Raw genomic sequence first — 17,251 nt, forward strand, 5'->3', positions numbered from 1 at the left:
ACTCGCTTACCCTGAAAGAATCCTCAAGAGATAGTTTATTCGGGGAGTTATTTTTCCCTCACGATTTTCTCAAAAATTACTCGGACAATTTTATTGATGATTCATAAATAAGTATTTCATTAATAACCCTATATTTTAGTATAAGTCATTTCTATGAAAAACAATTACAACGGATAGTTTATTTTTGGGGTCAAGGTTATTTCCCCGACAATTTTCTCGAACGACAGGCGATTTTGTTCAAATTTCGCAAATAAATATTTCATTAATAACCAAAAGTATATCTTAACTCATTGTTCGAAACAATTCACAAGAGGTCGGTTACTCTTCACGTGTTCTTTTTGAACGACTTTCCCAAAGTGACTCATTTGATTTTTTTCATATTTCATAAACAATGATTGCATTAATTGGTTTATTATATGTCTAATGAAAATGTGCTCAAAGTGTGAGTTAGTTTTGTAGTGTGGATTTTCTTCAATCGAAGTTTTTTATTCGATAATCTGACATTCGATGTATTTGAATAATACGATAATTTTATTCGTATTATCCAAATACACACTTCAGTAACAACTGCGGCCTAACACAGTTAAGAAATTGAATTGAAAAAGTTTGGTGCGGTGGCCCTGTAATTGAATATTTTTTGAGAAACTCCCTAGCTTTTTGTGGTAAACTTAGGCTTTTCTTTTTCGAGCGACAAAAGAGAGAAGAAAATATAGTGATTATGAAAATAATATCAAATTCAGATTTCAACGGATTTACATGTTTCATGGCGTCTACATACCGAAAATGTGACTTTTTGACACCCGTCCTTCCGATCCGTCCGTTCGGCACACTTTTATATGCACTCGCCTAGAGGCCATACCGTTCAACTTATCTACACCAAATTTTAAACGTAGGGTTTACTTAGTATTCTTACAGGAGCTTTTCCATTTTTTCCTACCACCTAAAATAAGTGTGGTTTACAAACAGCCGAAAATCGAAAAACGCTATTTTCTCAAAAATGGTTTTAACAATTTTGTTTATTTTTCATTAATCAATATTTAATTAACAACCCTATATTGCAGTATCAGATATTTCTCTTAGAAAAATTTACAAGGGGTAGTTTATTCTTGGAGGTGACTTTTTCTCGACGATTTTCTCAGAAAAGACCCTGGCGAATTTTGTACACACTTCATAAATAAATATTTGACCTTACAACATGGTATAAGTCAATTGACCTGAAAAATATATGAGTAGTAGTTTATTCTTGGACTTGAATTTATTCTCAGTGAGTTTCTCAAACACGACCAGTTGGCAACCCTGTATCTCGACAACGAAGCTGAATTCGAAAACTGCAAGAGGACCATTTGTCTCCTTTTGATGTCACGAATCACCTCCCGAAGTTTGTGGACATATTTCAGGTTCACCCTTAATGAAGCTTCTTTTCGAAAAGTTAACTATTAACTTTAGGCATTGTTTATCTTTTTTTAAATCACAAATGTTGTTATTAATTTTAAGGCAGAGAACTACTTCTGAGAGAATAGATCTTGAAAGATAATATTAAAACTTAGACTTTTGTTTTCGAGACATTCCAGACAAGACGAGACATTTTACAAGCTATCTCGTATCCAAAACATTTGCCTCGTATTATCTTGGATGTCACAAAGCGCGTCTTGTCTCTTTCTCGAGACATGTCTTATCTCGTGCGCATTCGTTAACACTTGGAAAGGATTATCTTTCTACTCAAAGCATTGTTTTTATAATGGTTGCATATTTATGATAATTGCTGTCCACATAAATTACAGTCCTTTCAGTTGAATTAATTTTTATTATTATTATTATTGAAATTGCAATATCTAGTTTAACGTTGGTCGATTATGCACCTACGCTAAGGGAGAATGATGATGAATGAAATGGTGAAATGAAGAAAGTGGGAGGAAAATGGAAAATCTCAAGAAAACACATACCCATGTACACGGTATTTGTCCACCTCAAATTTCACTTGGCGCGAAGTGGAATCGAGCCACGGACCCCATGCACCAAAGGTGAATGCTCTATTATTATTATTATAGTAGTAGGGGTCGACGTATATTGAGCCGAGTCAGCAAAAATTTTCTCGATTCTGATTGGCTGAGAGAGGTCACGTGACGTTAGGCCCCGCCCACGCGGGAAATTCAAATTTTCAGGTCACGTGGTATGACGTCATGAGTCACCCTGCGGGGAAATCCCTCATTCTCTTTTATGACTAGGATTTTTGAAAATTGTTCCCTTTTACGGGTAAGATGTGTGTTTTGATTGGTTGACAGCTGTCACATGATCTTAGACCCTGCGATATTTGAAAATTCGTTCCCTTTTACGGGTAAGATGAGTGTTTATGATTGGCTGATAGAGGTTACATGATCTTAGACCCGCTACACGGTGAACAGGTCACATGGTATGACGTCATGTTTTACCCTTGCGGGGAAATCCATTACTAATTCGTTTCCTTTTACGGGTAAGATGAGTGCTTTGGTACCTTGATTCTGATTGGATGATAGAGATCACGTGATTTTAGGTCCTAGGATTTTTGAAATTAGGGTGTCCTTTCTGATGTATACTTTGGTATCTCGATTCTGATTGGTTGATAGAGGTCACATGATTTTAGACCCACCACACGGTGAACAGATTACATGGGAATACCCCTCACTCATTTGTTTCCTTTTACAGGTAAGATGAATGCTTTGGTACATCAATTTTGATTGGTTGATAGAAGTCACATGATCTTAGCACCCCCCACACCCCATGAGTGAAATATAGAGCGATATGTCGGTGATCACCCTAGACCTGTATTTTAGAATTTTGTTCCCTTTTATGGTTATCCTTAAAGTTCCCATGGAGGGTTCAACCTCCTCCTTAAATAACCCTTTTTTGGTATCATGATATTGTACTGAAGTTTACATTAAATATTATCGTTCTCTTTGACAGATAAGATGATTCTTACCTTGATGGAGATCTTGTCCTTGAATTAGTAGCCTATGTCTCTGGAAGTAACAATGGTGAAAGAGGGGTGTCGCTTGTAGATTTCTTATAACACATTGTTGTGAGTTTAAGCGATTTATTGCTCAGTAAACGCTTCATTAATGGAAACAGTGTTGCCAGATTTTTCTTACCTAAACTGCTCCGATTCTTTTCGAAACGGTTCCGCAGAGTACAAGAAATTTTAAACTAAAAAATTTTTCGAACTAAAAAAATTTCAAACAAAAATTTTCAAACAAAAAGTTTTCGAACTAAAAAATTTTGAAACAAATATTACAAAATATTTTCGAACTAAAAATTTAAATAATTTTTTTTTAACAAAAAATTTTAAACTAAAAACTTTCGAACTAAATTTTCAGATCAAAAATTTTCGAACAAAAAATTTTCGAACCAAAAAAAATTTCAAAAAATTTCGAACCAATTTTTAAAAACAAGTTTCGAACTAAAGTTGTAAACCACATCTAAAAATTTTCAAATCCAATTTTTTTCGAACTAAATTAAAAACCAAATTTTGGACACTAAAAATTCTTTAATTATTTTTTTCGAACAAAATCATGTAAACCAAATCTTGAATATATTTTCCACCTTAAATTTTCAAGATTACCATGATTTGAAAACAAGTGTTCAGGGTTTCAAGAAATAATAAAACACATTTTTTTTCAACTTGTTGTATTTAACGAAAGGTATGTGGTCTTCCTATACATGTTTATTAACATAATAAATACAGGATCTAGTTAATGAATATTTTGGACGCGTCATCATCTTCGAATCTTGTAGCCGTATCCTGTAAAGAAAAAGAAGAAACGACGGATTACTTTAAGAATTTCTTTTTTTTTTCTGAAACAATAAAAATGAGTCAATATTGATAAGAGAGAAATAAAACTTACTCGTAAATGATGGATGTGCTTAGGTTCATCTTCCTCCTCGGGTACGAGATGACAGCATTTTCTTCCACTGATGGATGTTTATGAACTCTTCTGGGTACTGCATTTTTTCTTGGTGTTGCTGCTTTATGGTTAAGGTTCCTCCTTCGGTACGAGATGACTACATTTCTTCCACTGATGGTGTTGGTGGTGGTTTATGAACTCTTGTGGGTACTTCATTTTCTTCTTGGTGTTGCTGCTTTGTGGTTAAGGAAGGGAAAGAAGAAAAGGAAAAGGAAAAAAAGAAATGGCGGTCTTATTGGGTGTTTACAGTTTTTTCTTCTTCATCTTCTTTTTCCAGTTCCATCTTCTGTTTTTTAACGTACCCGTACGGAACCGTATCGTAGGAATTGAATTCTTTAAATCGACGTTTTGTGTACTGGATACTGTACATTTTTTCTTCTTTGCGTGTGACGATGGTATGGTCTTTGGTCCTGCATATCTTATGGGGGATAGTGATGGTGACTTGTCCACGGCATTGATTTGTAATCATTTCTTTTAGCGTGTTGAAATTTAATTGTTGTCCTGCATTGTAATTTAATGTAAATCCTCTAATTTTACATATGTAACTGGTGACGTTGGTATCCGGATTGTATATTTCTAGGCTGTAATTTTTCGGTCCTCCACTGACAAATGTCTTGATGTATGCTCGTGGTCCGTAAGACTCCATCTCATTCGATAAGCATCCCAAGTACGTTGAAGGTTTAATGGTTGGCTCCCCGGGCTTCTCCGTAAATATCACAGAATCCGTGTCGAAATATAAAACACGTTCCTGCAACATTTCCAGGTACTTGTACAGTTCCAGACGTGCCTGACATGTTGTAAATGCACCTAACACGACATTGGTGTTTCGGTTTTGAACAGGCACATGTTCATTGTACTCCCAGAACGCATACAACATCGTATCATTGATGGGTACAATTTGATGGAGTTTAATGTCGGGGGAAGTGAGTTTTTCATAAAATTCTTCCGGCCGATCAATAATTGTGGTCTGGCTAAAGTTTGTACGCTGGCAAAGCTTTCCCCATAGAGAGTTCCCACAAAGCTTAGATAAACTTCTTCGTGCAGGATTATTTTCAATTTTGGACGGATCCAATGCAATACCTTCACGCTCCAGGACGGTTTGTATGAATTTTGATTTGTCTTCTTCGGTCACACAGGAACTAGGCCAGCCAGACGCTTCCATTTTTGATTTCAAAAACGTATTGATATATTCCGTGAACAAGCCACCTGTTTTCGTGATGGGATCATATTGTTCAATGTCATAATCCCAAATTTCAAAAATTTCCACTGGTTGATATCCTAATTCTACTGCTTTCTGGATTTCATATGATACCCATGTTCCAGTGAGGCACCGCTCCTGGTCGTTGTGTGTACACGTTGCTGTAGGGCCTGGGTTCATTTCTTCGGCACACGCAGCACACAGTGGAAAGAGTAGTTTCTTGTTACATCGGTAAGGCAGGAGACCATGATAAAGATGGCGACTTGGTAATATCGACATTTTGATTAGACCATTGACTTTATTTATTGGTGGTATATTTTCATCACCCTGTAGATAAATTCGTGGATGGCCTACAGGGTATTTAGCACACTTATTGATGTAAGGATAAAGCGAGACAATATCGAAATATTTTATTACTTCCCCTGCTTTTTCATCGACTTGGTGGTACAATTTCACGCAATTGGTCCTTCCTCCAAAAAAGCTATCTCTTGGATTTAATGGTCTGCGGTTCATGTACGGGTGATTCTTCAGATACGTCGCCATTGCAGGATTTTGTTTTAAGAACTGATTAAATTCGCACTCCCACATTTCATGTACAATGTACCCCAATTCACGCAGTCTTGCATTTTTGCGTTGCGTTCGTTCATAACGGAATTCCATGGTGTCTTCTGGATTGCCATAGATGGGCTGATTACGGCCTGTAGTAAAACATACTTTACACCCGTGATAAAAGCAGCCGGCATGCTCGTAGACGTGCTCCTCTAACGTCTCAGGATCTTGGTAGTAGCCATCAACATGGAATCCCGCAATAAACACTTCTTTTTGTCGGGCCGCATGTAAGATTTGTTTTTCTTCGGTTTTTTCAATGTAGGCCAGCCATTGCATTGCAGCGATCGATTGGGTACTTCTCCATCGATAGCCATGTGCCGGTAGAATTCCAATGGTATTGGGTTTAAGGAAATTCCGGCGGAATACTAAATTGGAAGCACTGGCAATCGTGATCGTCTCCAAGAAGGGATTCACTTTGGTTTCTGTTTCAAATGACGTCATAAACGAAACGCATGCTTGTCGCAGTACATTGACATCTTGAATACAATACTTGAGAATTTCTTTCTGAAAATCAAACGTGTCATTACGATGATCGTTGTACCACTGCATGAACTTGTTCCTGTCTTCGACGGCCATTTCATCTGCACCATAATACTTTGTTTCTGGAAGTGGTCCAATATACGATTGATTCTCCTTGGTGTTGAAGAAATGCGGGAAGTAGCCTTTGGTTGCGGGTAAATTGAACGCTTTTGACAATTTACTTAATGCCATAGGTAGGAAGTTCAACGAGTCAATGAACGTCAGATTATTCAACGTTAAACTCAGTATCTTGGTTCCATTTAATATGACGTCAGGTCTCCATTGGCATTGTTCTACCATGGTCTTTAGGATAAAATGTCCATCGTATCCCTTAGCGTTGTGCGCGACACAGAAAATCCTATTTATATTGGGACGACGTTCCCGCAAGTACTGGAGAAAATTATAAACTGGATCCTCTCCTTGGAAAATATGCTGGCGCTGACCACACGTACTGCAAGACTGCTGGATATTATTGTTTTCAACACATGCATAACATACTTGTTGTGCAACCAATAAATTTGGAATGTGTACATACGTATTATCGCCAATATTCGTGTCCTGCATAGATTCTATATCATAGAATATCAATAAGGCTTTCTTTGCGTGCATGAGTGAAGGAACACCAGGTTTCAAGCATTGTCGATCAGGAAGCATAAAACATTGATGTGATCCCGGAACAATCTTCTTACAAACATTGCAAAAGATCTCATTGCAATCATGAATGCGTTGTCCACTTCGTACAAAAGAATATACTCTGTAACATCTAGTACATTGCTTCACCATTTTGCATACAGGTTCCCCTTGATGATATACAATATTACGATGATTATTAAAACATTGTTCGCCGTAAAATTGACGATCGCAGTCTTTGCACAGCACTAACGTTTGGTTCTTGTCGCATAGAGGTCTCTGTAGACATTTGGAGCATGTTACAGGACAATTTTTCACATGTCTGTTACGCTGATCATACTTTTTATGGCACGCTTCACAGTAGAACTTGGTTGCAAAACAAGCAGTTAAGGATTGAATGATGTCAAAATGGCCAGCCAAACAAATCAAATTTATGGGAGTGCGATTTTCATCATTGGGCCCCTCGTACATGATATCATGGCCTGTGAAACTGGTATACACTGTAATTTTATATTCTTTGAGGTATGACTGGAATTGTCGAATTTCATTTACACTGGCACCATGATCCAAATTCACTCCTGCATTTGCACATAGCGCATCGACTTCTTGGTCCACAACATATTTCGATTGGCGTTGATACTGCTTATAACGTTGCACATCTACATTCTTGTATGCCTTCAGACCAATAGCAATAACAAGGGCGTACGCCAAGCACCTTGAATCTTGATTTTGTACACGTACAATCCCTCGCTTGGTACGTAATAACTCTTCGTTCTCCAGTACTCCTTGCCGCAAACCGCCGCCGTAGCCACGTGGAATATCCACACGATGAAAATGAACGGTGAATGGTTCGTGCAGGAGAAATGCATTGTTACTTTGTAACACTCTTTCGAACGAGGCCCACATCGTTTCCAGTGTCAGGTTTCGCGCTTGGCGAAAACTCACCCAAAACGGTTTATTCGTGTTGCGTGGTGATATTACTGATAAACCAACCATCGCCTCATCGTCGACATTGGCTAACAAATGGTCCAGCATTGCTTGGAAACTATTATGTACATACTGTATGATATCGGTTCCTACGGGCGGTGCGTTGAATTGAATTTCGAGCATTCTGCCCTCAATGTTAAATCGTCTATAATGACGAGTGATTTCATTGCGAACAGTAAAACCCGATTCGGCCATGGTTAATAAAAGGAGATAACAAACAAACAGGTACGGTAAAACAAATATGTAATGTGGGGAAAAAAGGAATTATGCAGCGTGAATTTACTACAAAAGAAAAGAAGAAAGAAAAATCTTAATCACCAGATAAACAGGAAATCATAACGTTTATGATAAATTCTTAACTAAACAATTCATGTAAAGGTCCTGAGTTTGATTCCTGGCGGTGGTGTTCAGAATCTCATTATGAAAGCACATGTACTAGAAATCAAAGTTTTTTTTAAATAATTATGTTACTGAAATGAGTGTTTTATTGCTGTCAAACTCGAGACCATTACATCAGCATGTAACTGACCTATCATTCTATAGTGATAAAAAGAATGCATGAAATGAATAAATGTTTCATCAGTACTGAGATGTGATAAAGCACGCGTAAGCATTTTTTTCCCCACTCACAACGACCTTTAAATGATGCGTTTGCAAGTTGAAGAGATTCATCAAGCATTAACGTAACACATACGTAATTGTCGAAACAAAATCTGTATAGCGTATTTTTTTTTATTATTGTGACTAAGCGGTTAGCTTACATGGTTCGGACGTGGAAGGTCCTGGTTCAAGCCTCGGTGGGTTTGCTTTTCCACGTCGGTGCATGTCAAGCCTTTTCTGAAATTTAATATTCTCACACGTTATCATACATTCTTTTCAAAACTAAGCTAAATGGTTGACGTGCACACCTCATAATACATAAACGTACATAAATCGTTTATAATGACGAGTAATTTCATTGCGAACAGTAAAAACCCGATTCGGCCATGGTTAAAAATGAAAACAAACAAACAGGTACGGTAAAACAAATATGTAATGGGAAAAAAGGAATTGAGCAGCGTGAATTTGAGTTTTTTTTTGATTTTTTAGTTTAGCGTCCCTTTCAGCAGCGAGGCTATATGAGACGCGGACCTACTGATTAACGTGGAATCCGAACCACATGAGCTCCCGCCGGGAATCGAACCCAGGCTTCCGACGCCAAAGGCGCGTATGCTAACCGCTTAGCCCAGGAAATCATAACATTCATGATAAATTCTTAACTAAGCAATTCATGTAAAGGTCCTGAGTTTGATTCCTGGCGGTGACGTTCAGAATCTCATTATGAAAGCACGCGTACTAAAAAATCAAAGTTTTTTTTTAAAAATAATTATGTTACTGAAATGTGTGTTTTATTGCTGTCAAACTCGAGACCATTACATCAGCATTTAACTGACCTGCCATTCTATAGTGATAAAAAAAGAATGCATGAATGAATGTTTCAACAGTGCTGAGATGTGATAAAATACGCGTAAGCATTTTTTTTCTACTCACAACGACCTTTAAATGATGCGTTTGCAAGTTGAAGAGGTTCACCAACCATTAACGTTACACATACGTAATTGTCAAAACAAAATCTGTATAGCGTAAATCTTTTTAACCACATATTCATGCACTCATGGCTAAGTGGTTAGCGTACATGCTTCTAACGTGGAAGGTCCTGGTTCAATCCTCGGTGGGTTTGCTTTCCACATCGGATCGCTGTCAAGCCTTTTTTGAAATTTAATATTCTCATGCGTTATCATACATTCTTTTCAAAACTAAGCTAAATGGTTGACGTACACACCTCTGGCCTTGGTTCAATCCCGGGCGGTTGCTCGAATATCACGTTAAGCTGAAGGGACGCTAATGGTTTCAAAGGGTATCGAACCATATTATTCTCAGGCATAGTTTTTAATATTCTGTAATGCATTCTTTTCAAAACTAAGCGCACACATTTTCTGGCCATGGCTCAATTCCCGACGGGAGTTCACATTCAACATTAAGCTGAAGGGACGCTAAACCATATCATTTATCGTGCTTACTTCTAATGTGTGGGGGTTCCTGATTCGTACTCCCACTTTCCCATTCCACTAATTCCTTCATAGTCTAAATATTTCGTACTAAAAGTAAAACAGTGTATGAGTGATCCACCCCCACAAATATAAAATAAAAATGATTTTCGAATCTTGGGTGACAAATAAAATCTCACTGAACTTACCTCAAATTCAATGAACAAAAAGTCGGTGCAGTAAAGCTTAAATGAAGACACTTCTAAAAAAGCAGATCTTCTTCACTTCACAGTTGAGAGCGATGTAGGATTTGAAAAATGAAATTTAGATTTTTATTTAGGTCGTTGTGAAAACGATGTCATCATCAACCAATCAGAAACGAGGAAATTTATAAAATGACATCACAACGAACCAATCAAAACGCTCGCTGCTTTTGTCATGAATCACGAACGAAAACGATGTGTAACAATCGATCGTGACGTCATTTAAGTTTCTCAATAGTTACAACATCTAGTATCACAGTTCTGATCCCAAATGCTTTCTGTCAGGATCATGTCACTACTTGTCGTAACTGTGACGACATTTCATTTTCCTCATATTCCATACGAAAATGTCAATGTTTGCTTTTTTCATGAATCATGCTGACACGTTCGTAGTAAAACAAAAGTAATGCGATCCGCTGACGTTTGCATTTTCAATCATATGTGCTTCTATGTCTACACACAAAGAAGTCTATCAGCATTTTATTTTAATCCACGTTACACTGTCAGATTTATTTTCTTAAAGTATATGTGTATCCTTTTCAAGAACCATGGTTCGAAACCCACCAAGCACGATTAAAAAACCGAATTCATTCATAGCTAAGCGGTTAGCATACACATCTTTGGTTTGAAAGACCTGAGTTCGATTCCTGGAGAAACATTTCTTAGGATTTTTCTAAAACTTAGTTTCAATTTCTAGTTCGAAAATTTTAAAAGTTTAGTTCGATAAAAAGTTTGATTTGAAAATTTTTAGATGTGATTTACATCTTTAGTTCGAAACTTTTGTTTTTAAAAAATGTTTTAGTTCGACAAAATTTTGTTTCAATTTTTTTTTTAGTTTGAAATTTTTTTTGTTCGAAAAATTTGTTTCGAAATTTTTTAGTTCGAAACTTTTGTTTGAAATTTTTGTTTCAAAATTTTTAGTAACAAACTTTTTGGTTCGAAAATTTTTAGTTTTGAAATTTTTTAGTTCGAAAAATTTTTAGTTTAAAATTTCTTGCACTTTGCGGAACCGTTTCGAAAAGAATCGGAGCAGTTTAGGTAATAAAAATCTGGCAACACTGTTTCCATTAATGAAGCGCTTACTGAGCGTTTAAAAAAAAATCGCTTAAACTCACAACAATGTGTTATAAGAAATCTACAAGCGACACCCCTCTTTCACCATTGTTACTTCCAGAGACATAGACTACTAATTCAAGGACATGATCTCCATCAAGGTAAGAATCATCTTATCTGTCAAAAAGAACGATAATATTTAATGTAAACTTCAGTACAATATCATGATACCAAAAAGGGTTATTTAAGGAGGAGGTTGAACCCTCCATGGGAACTTTAAGGATAACCATAAAAAAGGGACAAAATTCTAAAATCCAGGTCTAGGATGGATCTCCGTCATATCGCTCTGTATTTCCCTCATGGACTGGTGGGGGGTCTAAGATCATGTGACCTCTGTCGGCAAATCAGAATCGAGGTACCAAAACACTCATCTTACTCGTAAAAAGGGAACGAATTTCAAAAGTCACAGGGCTTAAGATCACGTGACCTCTATCAACCAATCAGCATTGGGGTACCAAAAGGATTCATCTTACCCGTAAAAGGGAACGAATTTCAAATATCGCAGGGTCTAAAATCACGTGACATTTGTCAACCAATCATAAACACTCATCTTACCCGTAAAAGGGAACAAATTAGTGAGGGATTTCCCCGCAGGGTGACTCATGACGTCATACCACGTGACCTGAAAATTTGAATTTCCCGCGTGGGCGGGGCCTAACGTCACGTGACCTCTCTCAGCCAATCAGAATCGAGGTACCAAAGCATTCATCTTAGCCGTAAAAGGGAACGAAGTTCAAAAATCCCGGTCGTAAAAGAGAGTGAGGATGAGTCATTCGGGCCAACGCGGGTCCCTACTACTATTATTATTATTATTATTATTATTATTATTATTATTATTATTATTATTATTAATAATAATAATAATAATAATAATAATAATAATAATAATAATAATAATAATAATAATAATAATAATAATTGTAGCGAGCTCAACGGGTTTCAACCGTTCGACTTAACCAACGTTTGGGTGCCTATTCGTTCGTCGGCTCCATGAGAACTTCTCATAAAAGACATTTCATTTTAATGAAACTAGTAAGTGCCTTCTTTTAGCTCTGCGAAGTAACTATTGCTTGGAATATGAATCTGCAAAACATACGAGGTAAAATTAACCAAATGGTGCAAGTTTCCACTTATATATACAAAACAATTTTGCAATATCAACTACGTGAATCTTGTCCCATAAAGAAGCCGAAACCCCTACACCGAAGAGCCCTCCGAGATTTGATCATTGTCCACACGGACTGAAATTGTCATTTGAAGCCAAGGCTTTAATATGAAGCCAATAATTTCTTTAAAATAGACGGAAAATTCGGAAGTTATAAGCATTTTCATATTTTTGCCTTTTCTTATAAGGGAGCCGTAGCCCCCTATACTGAAGAGCCCCCCACGGAGATTTGATCATTGTCCACTCGGACTGAATTTGTCATTTCAAACCAACACTTTAATACGAAGCAAAATATTTCTTTAAAATAGACGAAAAATTCGAAAGTTATAAACATGTTAATAATTTTGCCTTTTCTCATAAGGGGGCCGTATTAGCCTACACTGAAGAGCCCCACGAGATTTGATGATTGACCACTTGGACTGAAATTCTCATTTGAAACCATAACTTTTAATATGAAGCCAAAAATTAAACTTTTACATCAATTTAAACTGACTGGGTTCCGGTTCCCCCCACTATTGTTTAGTTTAGTTAAGTGGTAATTTGTGACAGCTTCACATCATCAAAAGAATGTTTCACTTCAACTCCCCTCCCCCAGGAGTTCGTGCTGGATCCACCACTGGAATCAATAGACACTCTTCCTATTCTTTTTGTCACCCTTGTGTGTAGGGGCTCCCTCGTACAAATAAAGAAGCGGTAATATTACAATCAAGCGGCGCTATATATTAGGTATTTTTTTAGTTACCTACCCCTAACCGCACAGGGCCATCTTTCGTAGAATAAAAAATATTACGTGATATTCCAATCATGAAAGGGGAGAGGATGCTGTAAATATATTTCTTATTCATTTTGTCTGTCCTGCTTATCAAAAATTACTTACTGTTGGAAGGGTACTGAAATGAGAGGGGCAAAATAAAAAGTCGTACCCCCTCCTACATGGTTGCTCAAATAAGTACTAAAGAAAGCATTTTAAACTAAGATATTTAAGATTTAAACTAGGAAACTAAGATATCCTTACATTATGTAAGGATGGCATATTCAGGATTATTATTATTATTATTATTATTATTATTATTATTATTATTATTATTATTATTATTATTATTATTATTATTATTATTATTATTATTATTTGAATGTTTTTGGAGCACCGAAATTTTGTGAGACGAACAGTGATATGTAGAGGTTTAAGATGGGTGGTCATAGAGGAGGAAAAACCAGGATTTTTCTCTGTCTGACTCTCTAACGTAAAGATTATGTGTTGAAGGTAAGAAGCATCATCATTCTACAATAGGTTGCTTTTACGTAGAATATCAATTACTTGAGTTCTCCTCCTTCGGTCTACTTACCTTATGTAGTAAATTCAAAACAATTTCAATTCAATACAAATACATTGTAAAACTTTTCCGTAATTAAACATCTAGGGAAAATTAAACATTTAATAGGGACATCTGTTATTAAAATATCCAAACACGTAGATAGAAGAGTATCTAGTGAGAAATATTGTGAAACTTTATAAAATTCTCCAAATTAGAATTAACATTTACTGGGAAACATTCGTTATGCGCCAGCGAGCATATGGTGAGCAGTGAGCACAGGGGAAATAATTACGAAACTGTTTGCAAACAAAATTAGGGACGCTAATGCAAGTGCGACAACGGCATTTTTTTCTTTTTTTGGTATCGTCATGAGTTTTACACATACGTTACAATTTAATTCTTTCCCACATAAAAAATAAATAAAATAACCGTAGTGTAGAGATAAAAATGACAACGGCACTTCCGTGCGATCGAACCCGCTACCTTCAGCATACAGACTCATTGCTTTAACTAACTGAGCTATTTGTTTTTTTACGTAAACTGAGCCTGTTCCGGTAAAGACGATATTTCATTACGATCGTCATACCAATTCGTCCTTTTCCATAGATAATTTCCACTATTTGCTCTATCTTTATGTTAATACTTAGCATATATTCATATATTTGGAGTTTGCAGATAATGCATATAATAAGACATACTAGAAATATTCGTTAAAAGTTTAGTTTGTAGATTTAATCCACATTTCTCTCAATGACATAGATGTCGCTGCTTCGTGTTGAAATGCAGAATTCCCTCGTGTTCTTGAAAATTTCCCACTTTAGCAGAGTTGGTAATTCTCGAGATTTCTGTCGATTTAATGTTTTTTGCTTCTAATTTCTTTATTTTAAGCTAATATCTAACACAAATATTAAAAGCGGGTTTGTTATTAACCTGTCCTGCTGGGGAAACCTTCCGAAATTTCGAACATATAAAGAAAACGGAGATATTTTCAAAAAACTTCAAAATAAAGAGACGCGTCATTTATTTTGCTCATGGTAGTACATTGCAAACTATATTAGTTTTAATTTTTGTTGGAACACTGTTACATATTGTATGTATATTATTTTGTTTTCCATGCAATTAATATTAATGTCATAATAGATTAAATGATCATATTCGAATTAGTAATTCTGTTTTACATTGCTCCATACATACACTGGCGCAAATCCCGGGGCGTTGAAGGGGACATGTCCCCTCCAATCTTGGAACTGGGGAGATTGTTCCCCCCCAATAATCCGATTTGAAATGTGTTTTTTGGGAGAGAAATTTGATTGTGTCCGATCGCCAGAAAGGAAAGTGAAATGAAATTAATGTCCACTCAGAATAAGCCTCTAATCTGTCCGCCTCCTAATGTTGAAGACAACTCTGCTCCGCTGATCCTCCACATCATTGTTTCGCGACTACAGAAATAGTTTGAACATCGCTATATATATAATATGGGAACGATCTTACCCGCTTCTCCCCCCCCCCCTTCCCCACTTCAATGTTGAAGACAGATTTGCACTGTTGCATACATACCTGTCGTTTCTCGTTTCTTTTTGTTCATGAACTGAAAATCCTGGGCAAGGTTTGCATAAACTTTTCGCCATGCTTTTTGCTTTTCAATTCTGTCCTTGAAAGAGTTGAGTTGAGTTGAATTTCAGTTTAGCGTCCCTTTCAGCAGCGAGGCTATGTGAGACGTGGACCTACTGATTAACGTGGAATCCGAACCACATGAGCTCCCGCCGGCTGTCCTTGAAAGAGTCTGTTATCTTATCCCATATGCAAGGTCAACATTCCACAAGTTCAATAAGGGTTAAAATATCGAATGGAAAAATTCCTGCCATCTCTAAAAATCTAAGCAAAACTAGAAAGATACGAATGCAATAATACACAAACTTTTCATTCAGTCACTGTAGCTAAACTGCAGAACTCTATCAGGGGGTCGATCCCGGTACAAAGGGGAGAGGGAAAACTTGAATACATAACTTTGGTCTTTGTTTACAATTGCCATTCCACAAATTATTTTTAAAAAGGGGGATTTGGGATAGTTTCGGAAATAAGAGAAAAAAAATCTGCAACAAGTGGAGCATGAAGTCACATCCCTATTGTTGAGAAAATGCCAAATGAGTAACTTGTCCTTGGAGCTTTGGAAAGAGTGTTTGATTGTGCTGGTTTCATTTCAAAATAATAATAATTCTACTTTGACTTGTCAACAAATATTCTATTCAATCATTGCTTATTGAGTGGAACCGGGAAAAGCGATTTGCACACAATTCTGATGAAAATAAAAGAAAGTAATAATAATCAGGATTTTTTTCCATATGTTTATGTTCACAGTGTATCAAACTTTGAAAATTACCCTTAAATTAATTTCCAGAATGTATAAAAATTTAAAAGCATTAATAGATTAAAAAATATACCATCAAAGTGTGTGTGTGTGAGAGAGAGAGAGAGAGAGAGAGAGAGAAAGAACAAAAATGAAAAAGGAGTGGAAAATAATCAAGAAATTGGTTATCTAAATTTCCTATATTCTATTTGGTAATAGCTATTTAGAGGGAAACCAGTACTCTTCAGACTTCCCACATTTTATATTTATTTAATAAAGGGAATTAGCTACTCCGAAACAGAGACTGTAAAAAAATAATAAGCTGTTCCGAAGTTGTTTATAGGAAAAAATAATAATAAGAATAATATACAATTGTAATAGAAAAAATGGAAACAACAAAATTCCAAAGACAAGAAACGAAACAAAAATACACAGCGCCTTGTCACTCACTCTCTTCATCTAACCCGCTGACCGGCCGACATTATCGGTGGCGTGTGCATCCAATCATAAGAAAACATTGCCCCCGACAAAATCGGTGTCGGCGGTACCGCCGACAGTATCGGGGGCTTGGCCGACAGCATCTGCGTGTCGGAGGATCGGCCGATAATATCGGTGGCGTGTGCAAGCTACGATTTGAATACATTGAAGTCGATTTCACCGCCGACATTATCGGTGGTTCCTCCGATATTATCGTTGCCGTGTGCAAACGCACTTATATTCAAAAATTTAAAAGAAGTTTGGTCTCTACTTTTAAGTGTATCTTATCTATTCTTAAAAAGCAAACCATTGTTATAATTGAATAATCACACAAATAGAAGAGCTCTTATAAACATCTGACAATAAAGTTACTTTCATACAATGGCACGTGGGAACGAAATAGGTGACCTCTCAAGGCTTATTTTTGTTATGTTTTAGTTTCGTTGTGAAAAACAAATCAGCGATCCAGACTTTGTGACACAAGCTTGCTAGAATCTGACAAAAAGTGTGTCGTACACACTCAGGCATATCATTTGAACTGTTGACAGTGTTGCCACAGTCGTACCTCTGGAGTGGGCTGAAAAATAGTACCAAACTGAAACAAAAAGGGCTGAATTCATTATTTTATATCAGCGTAATATACACTGGTCCAAATCCAGGGG

The 17,251-nt window shown here is 36.5% G+C and overlaps 2 protein-coding genes across 2 annotated transcripts in view; both read right to left on the reverse strand.

The window, feature by feature from the left end:
- The window catches only part of LOC145691871 (alpha-tocopherol transfer protein-like), a 119,947-nt gene that overhangs the window by 71,812 nt on the left and 30,884 nt on the right, over nucleotides 1-17,251 (reverse strand). The gene's annotated exons all lie outside the window — the stretch shown is intronic.
- Nucleotides 3,622-5,316, reverse strand: LOC145691499 (uncharacterized). Its single transcript, XM_081766907.1, has 2 exons — nucleotides 3,879-5,316; nucleotides 3,622-3,775 (listed from the first exon to the last, which is right to left on the reverse strand). The coding sequence occupies exon 1, from the start codon at nucleotides 5,314-5,316 to the stop codon at nucleotides 4,171-4,173; it is 1,146 nt and encodes a 381-aa protein (XP_081623033.1). The 3' UTR covers nucleotides 3,622-3,775; nucleotides 3,879-4,170.

Source organism: Thermobia domestica, chromosome 8 (assembly GCF_964235325.1).
Source record: "Thermobia domestica chromosome 8, izTheDome1.hap1.1, whole genome shotgun sequence".
In the NCBI taxonomy this organism is placed as follows: domain Eukaryota; kingdom Metazoa; phylum Arthropoda; class Insecta; order Zygentoma; family Lepismatidae; genus Thermobia; species Thermobia domestica.

What these genes read in the sequence shown, in the direction of transcription:
- LOC145691499 (XM_081766907.1), bottom strand. Translation starts at nt 5,316, where the DNA reads ATGAACCCAGGCCCTACAGCAACGTGTACACACAACGACCAGGAGCGG.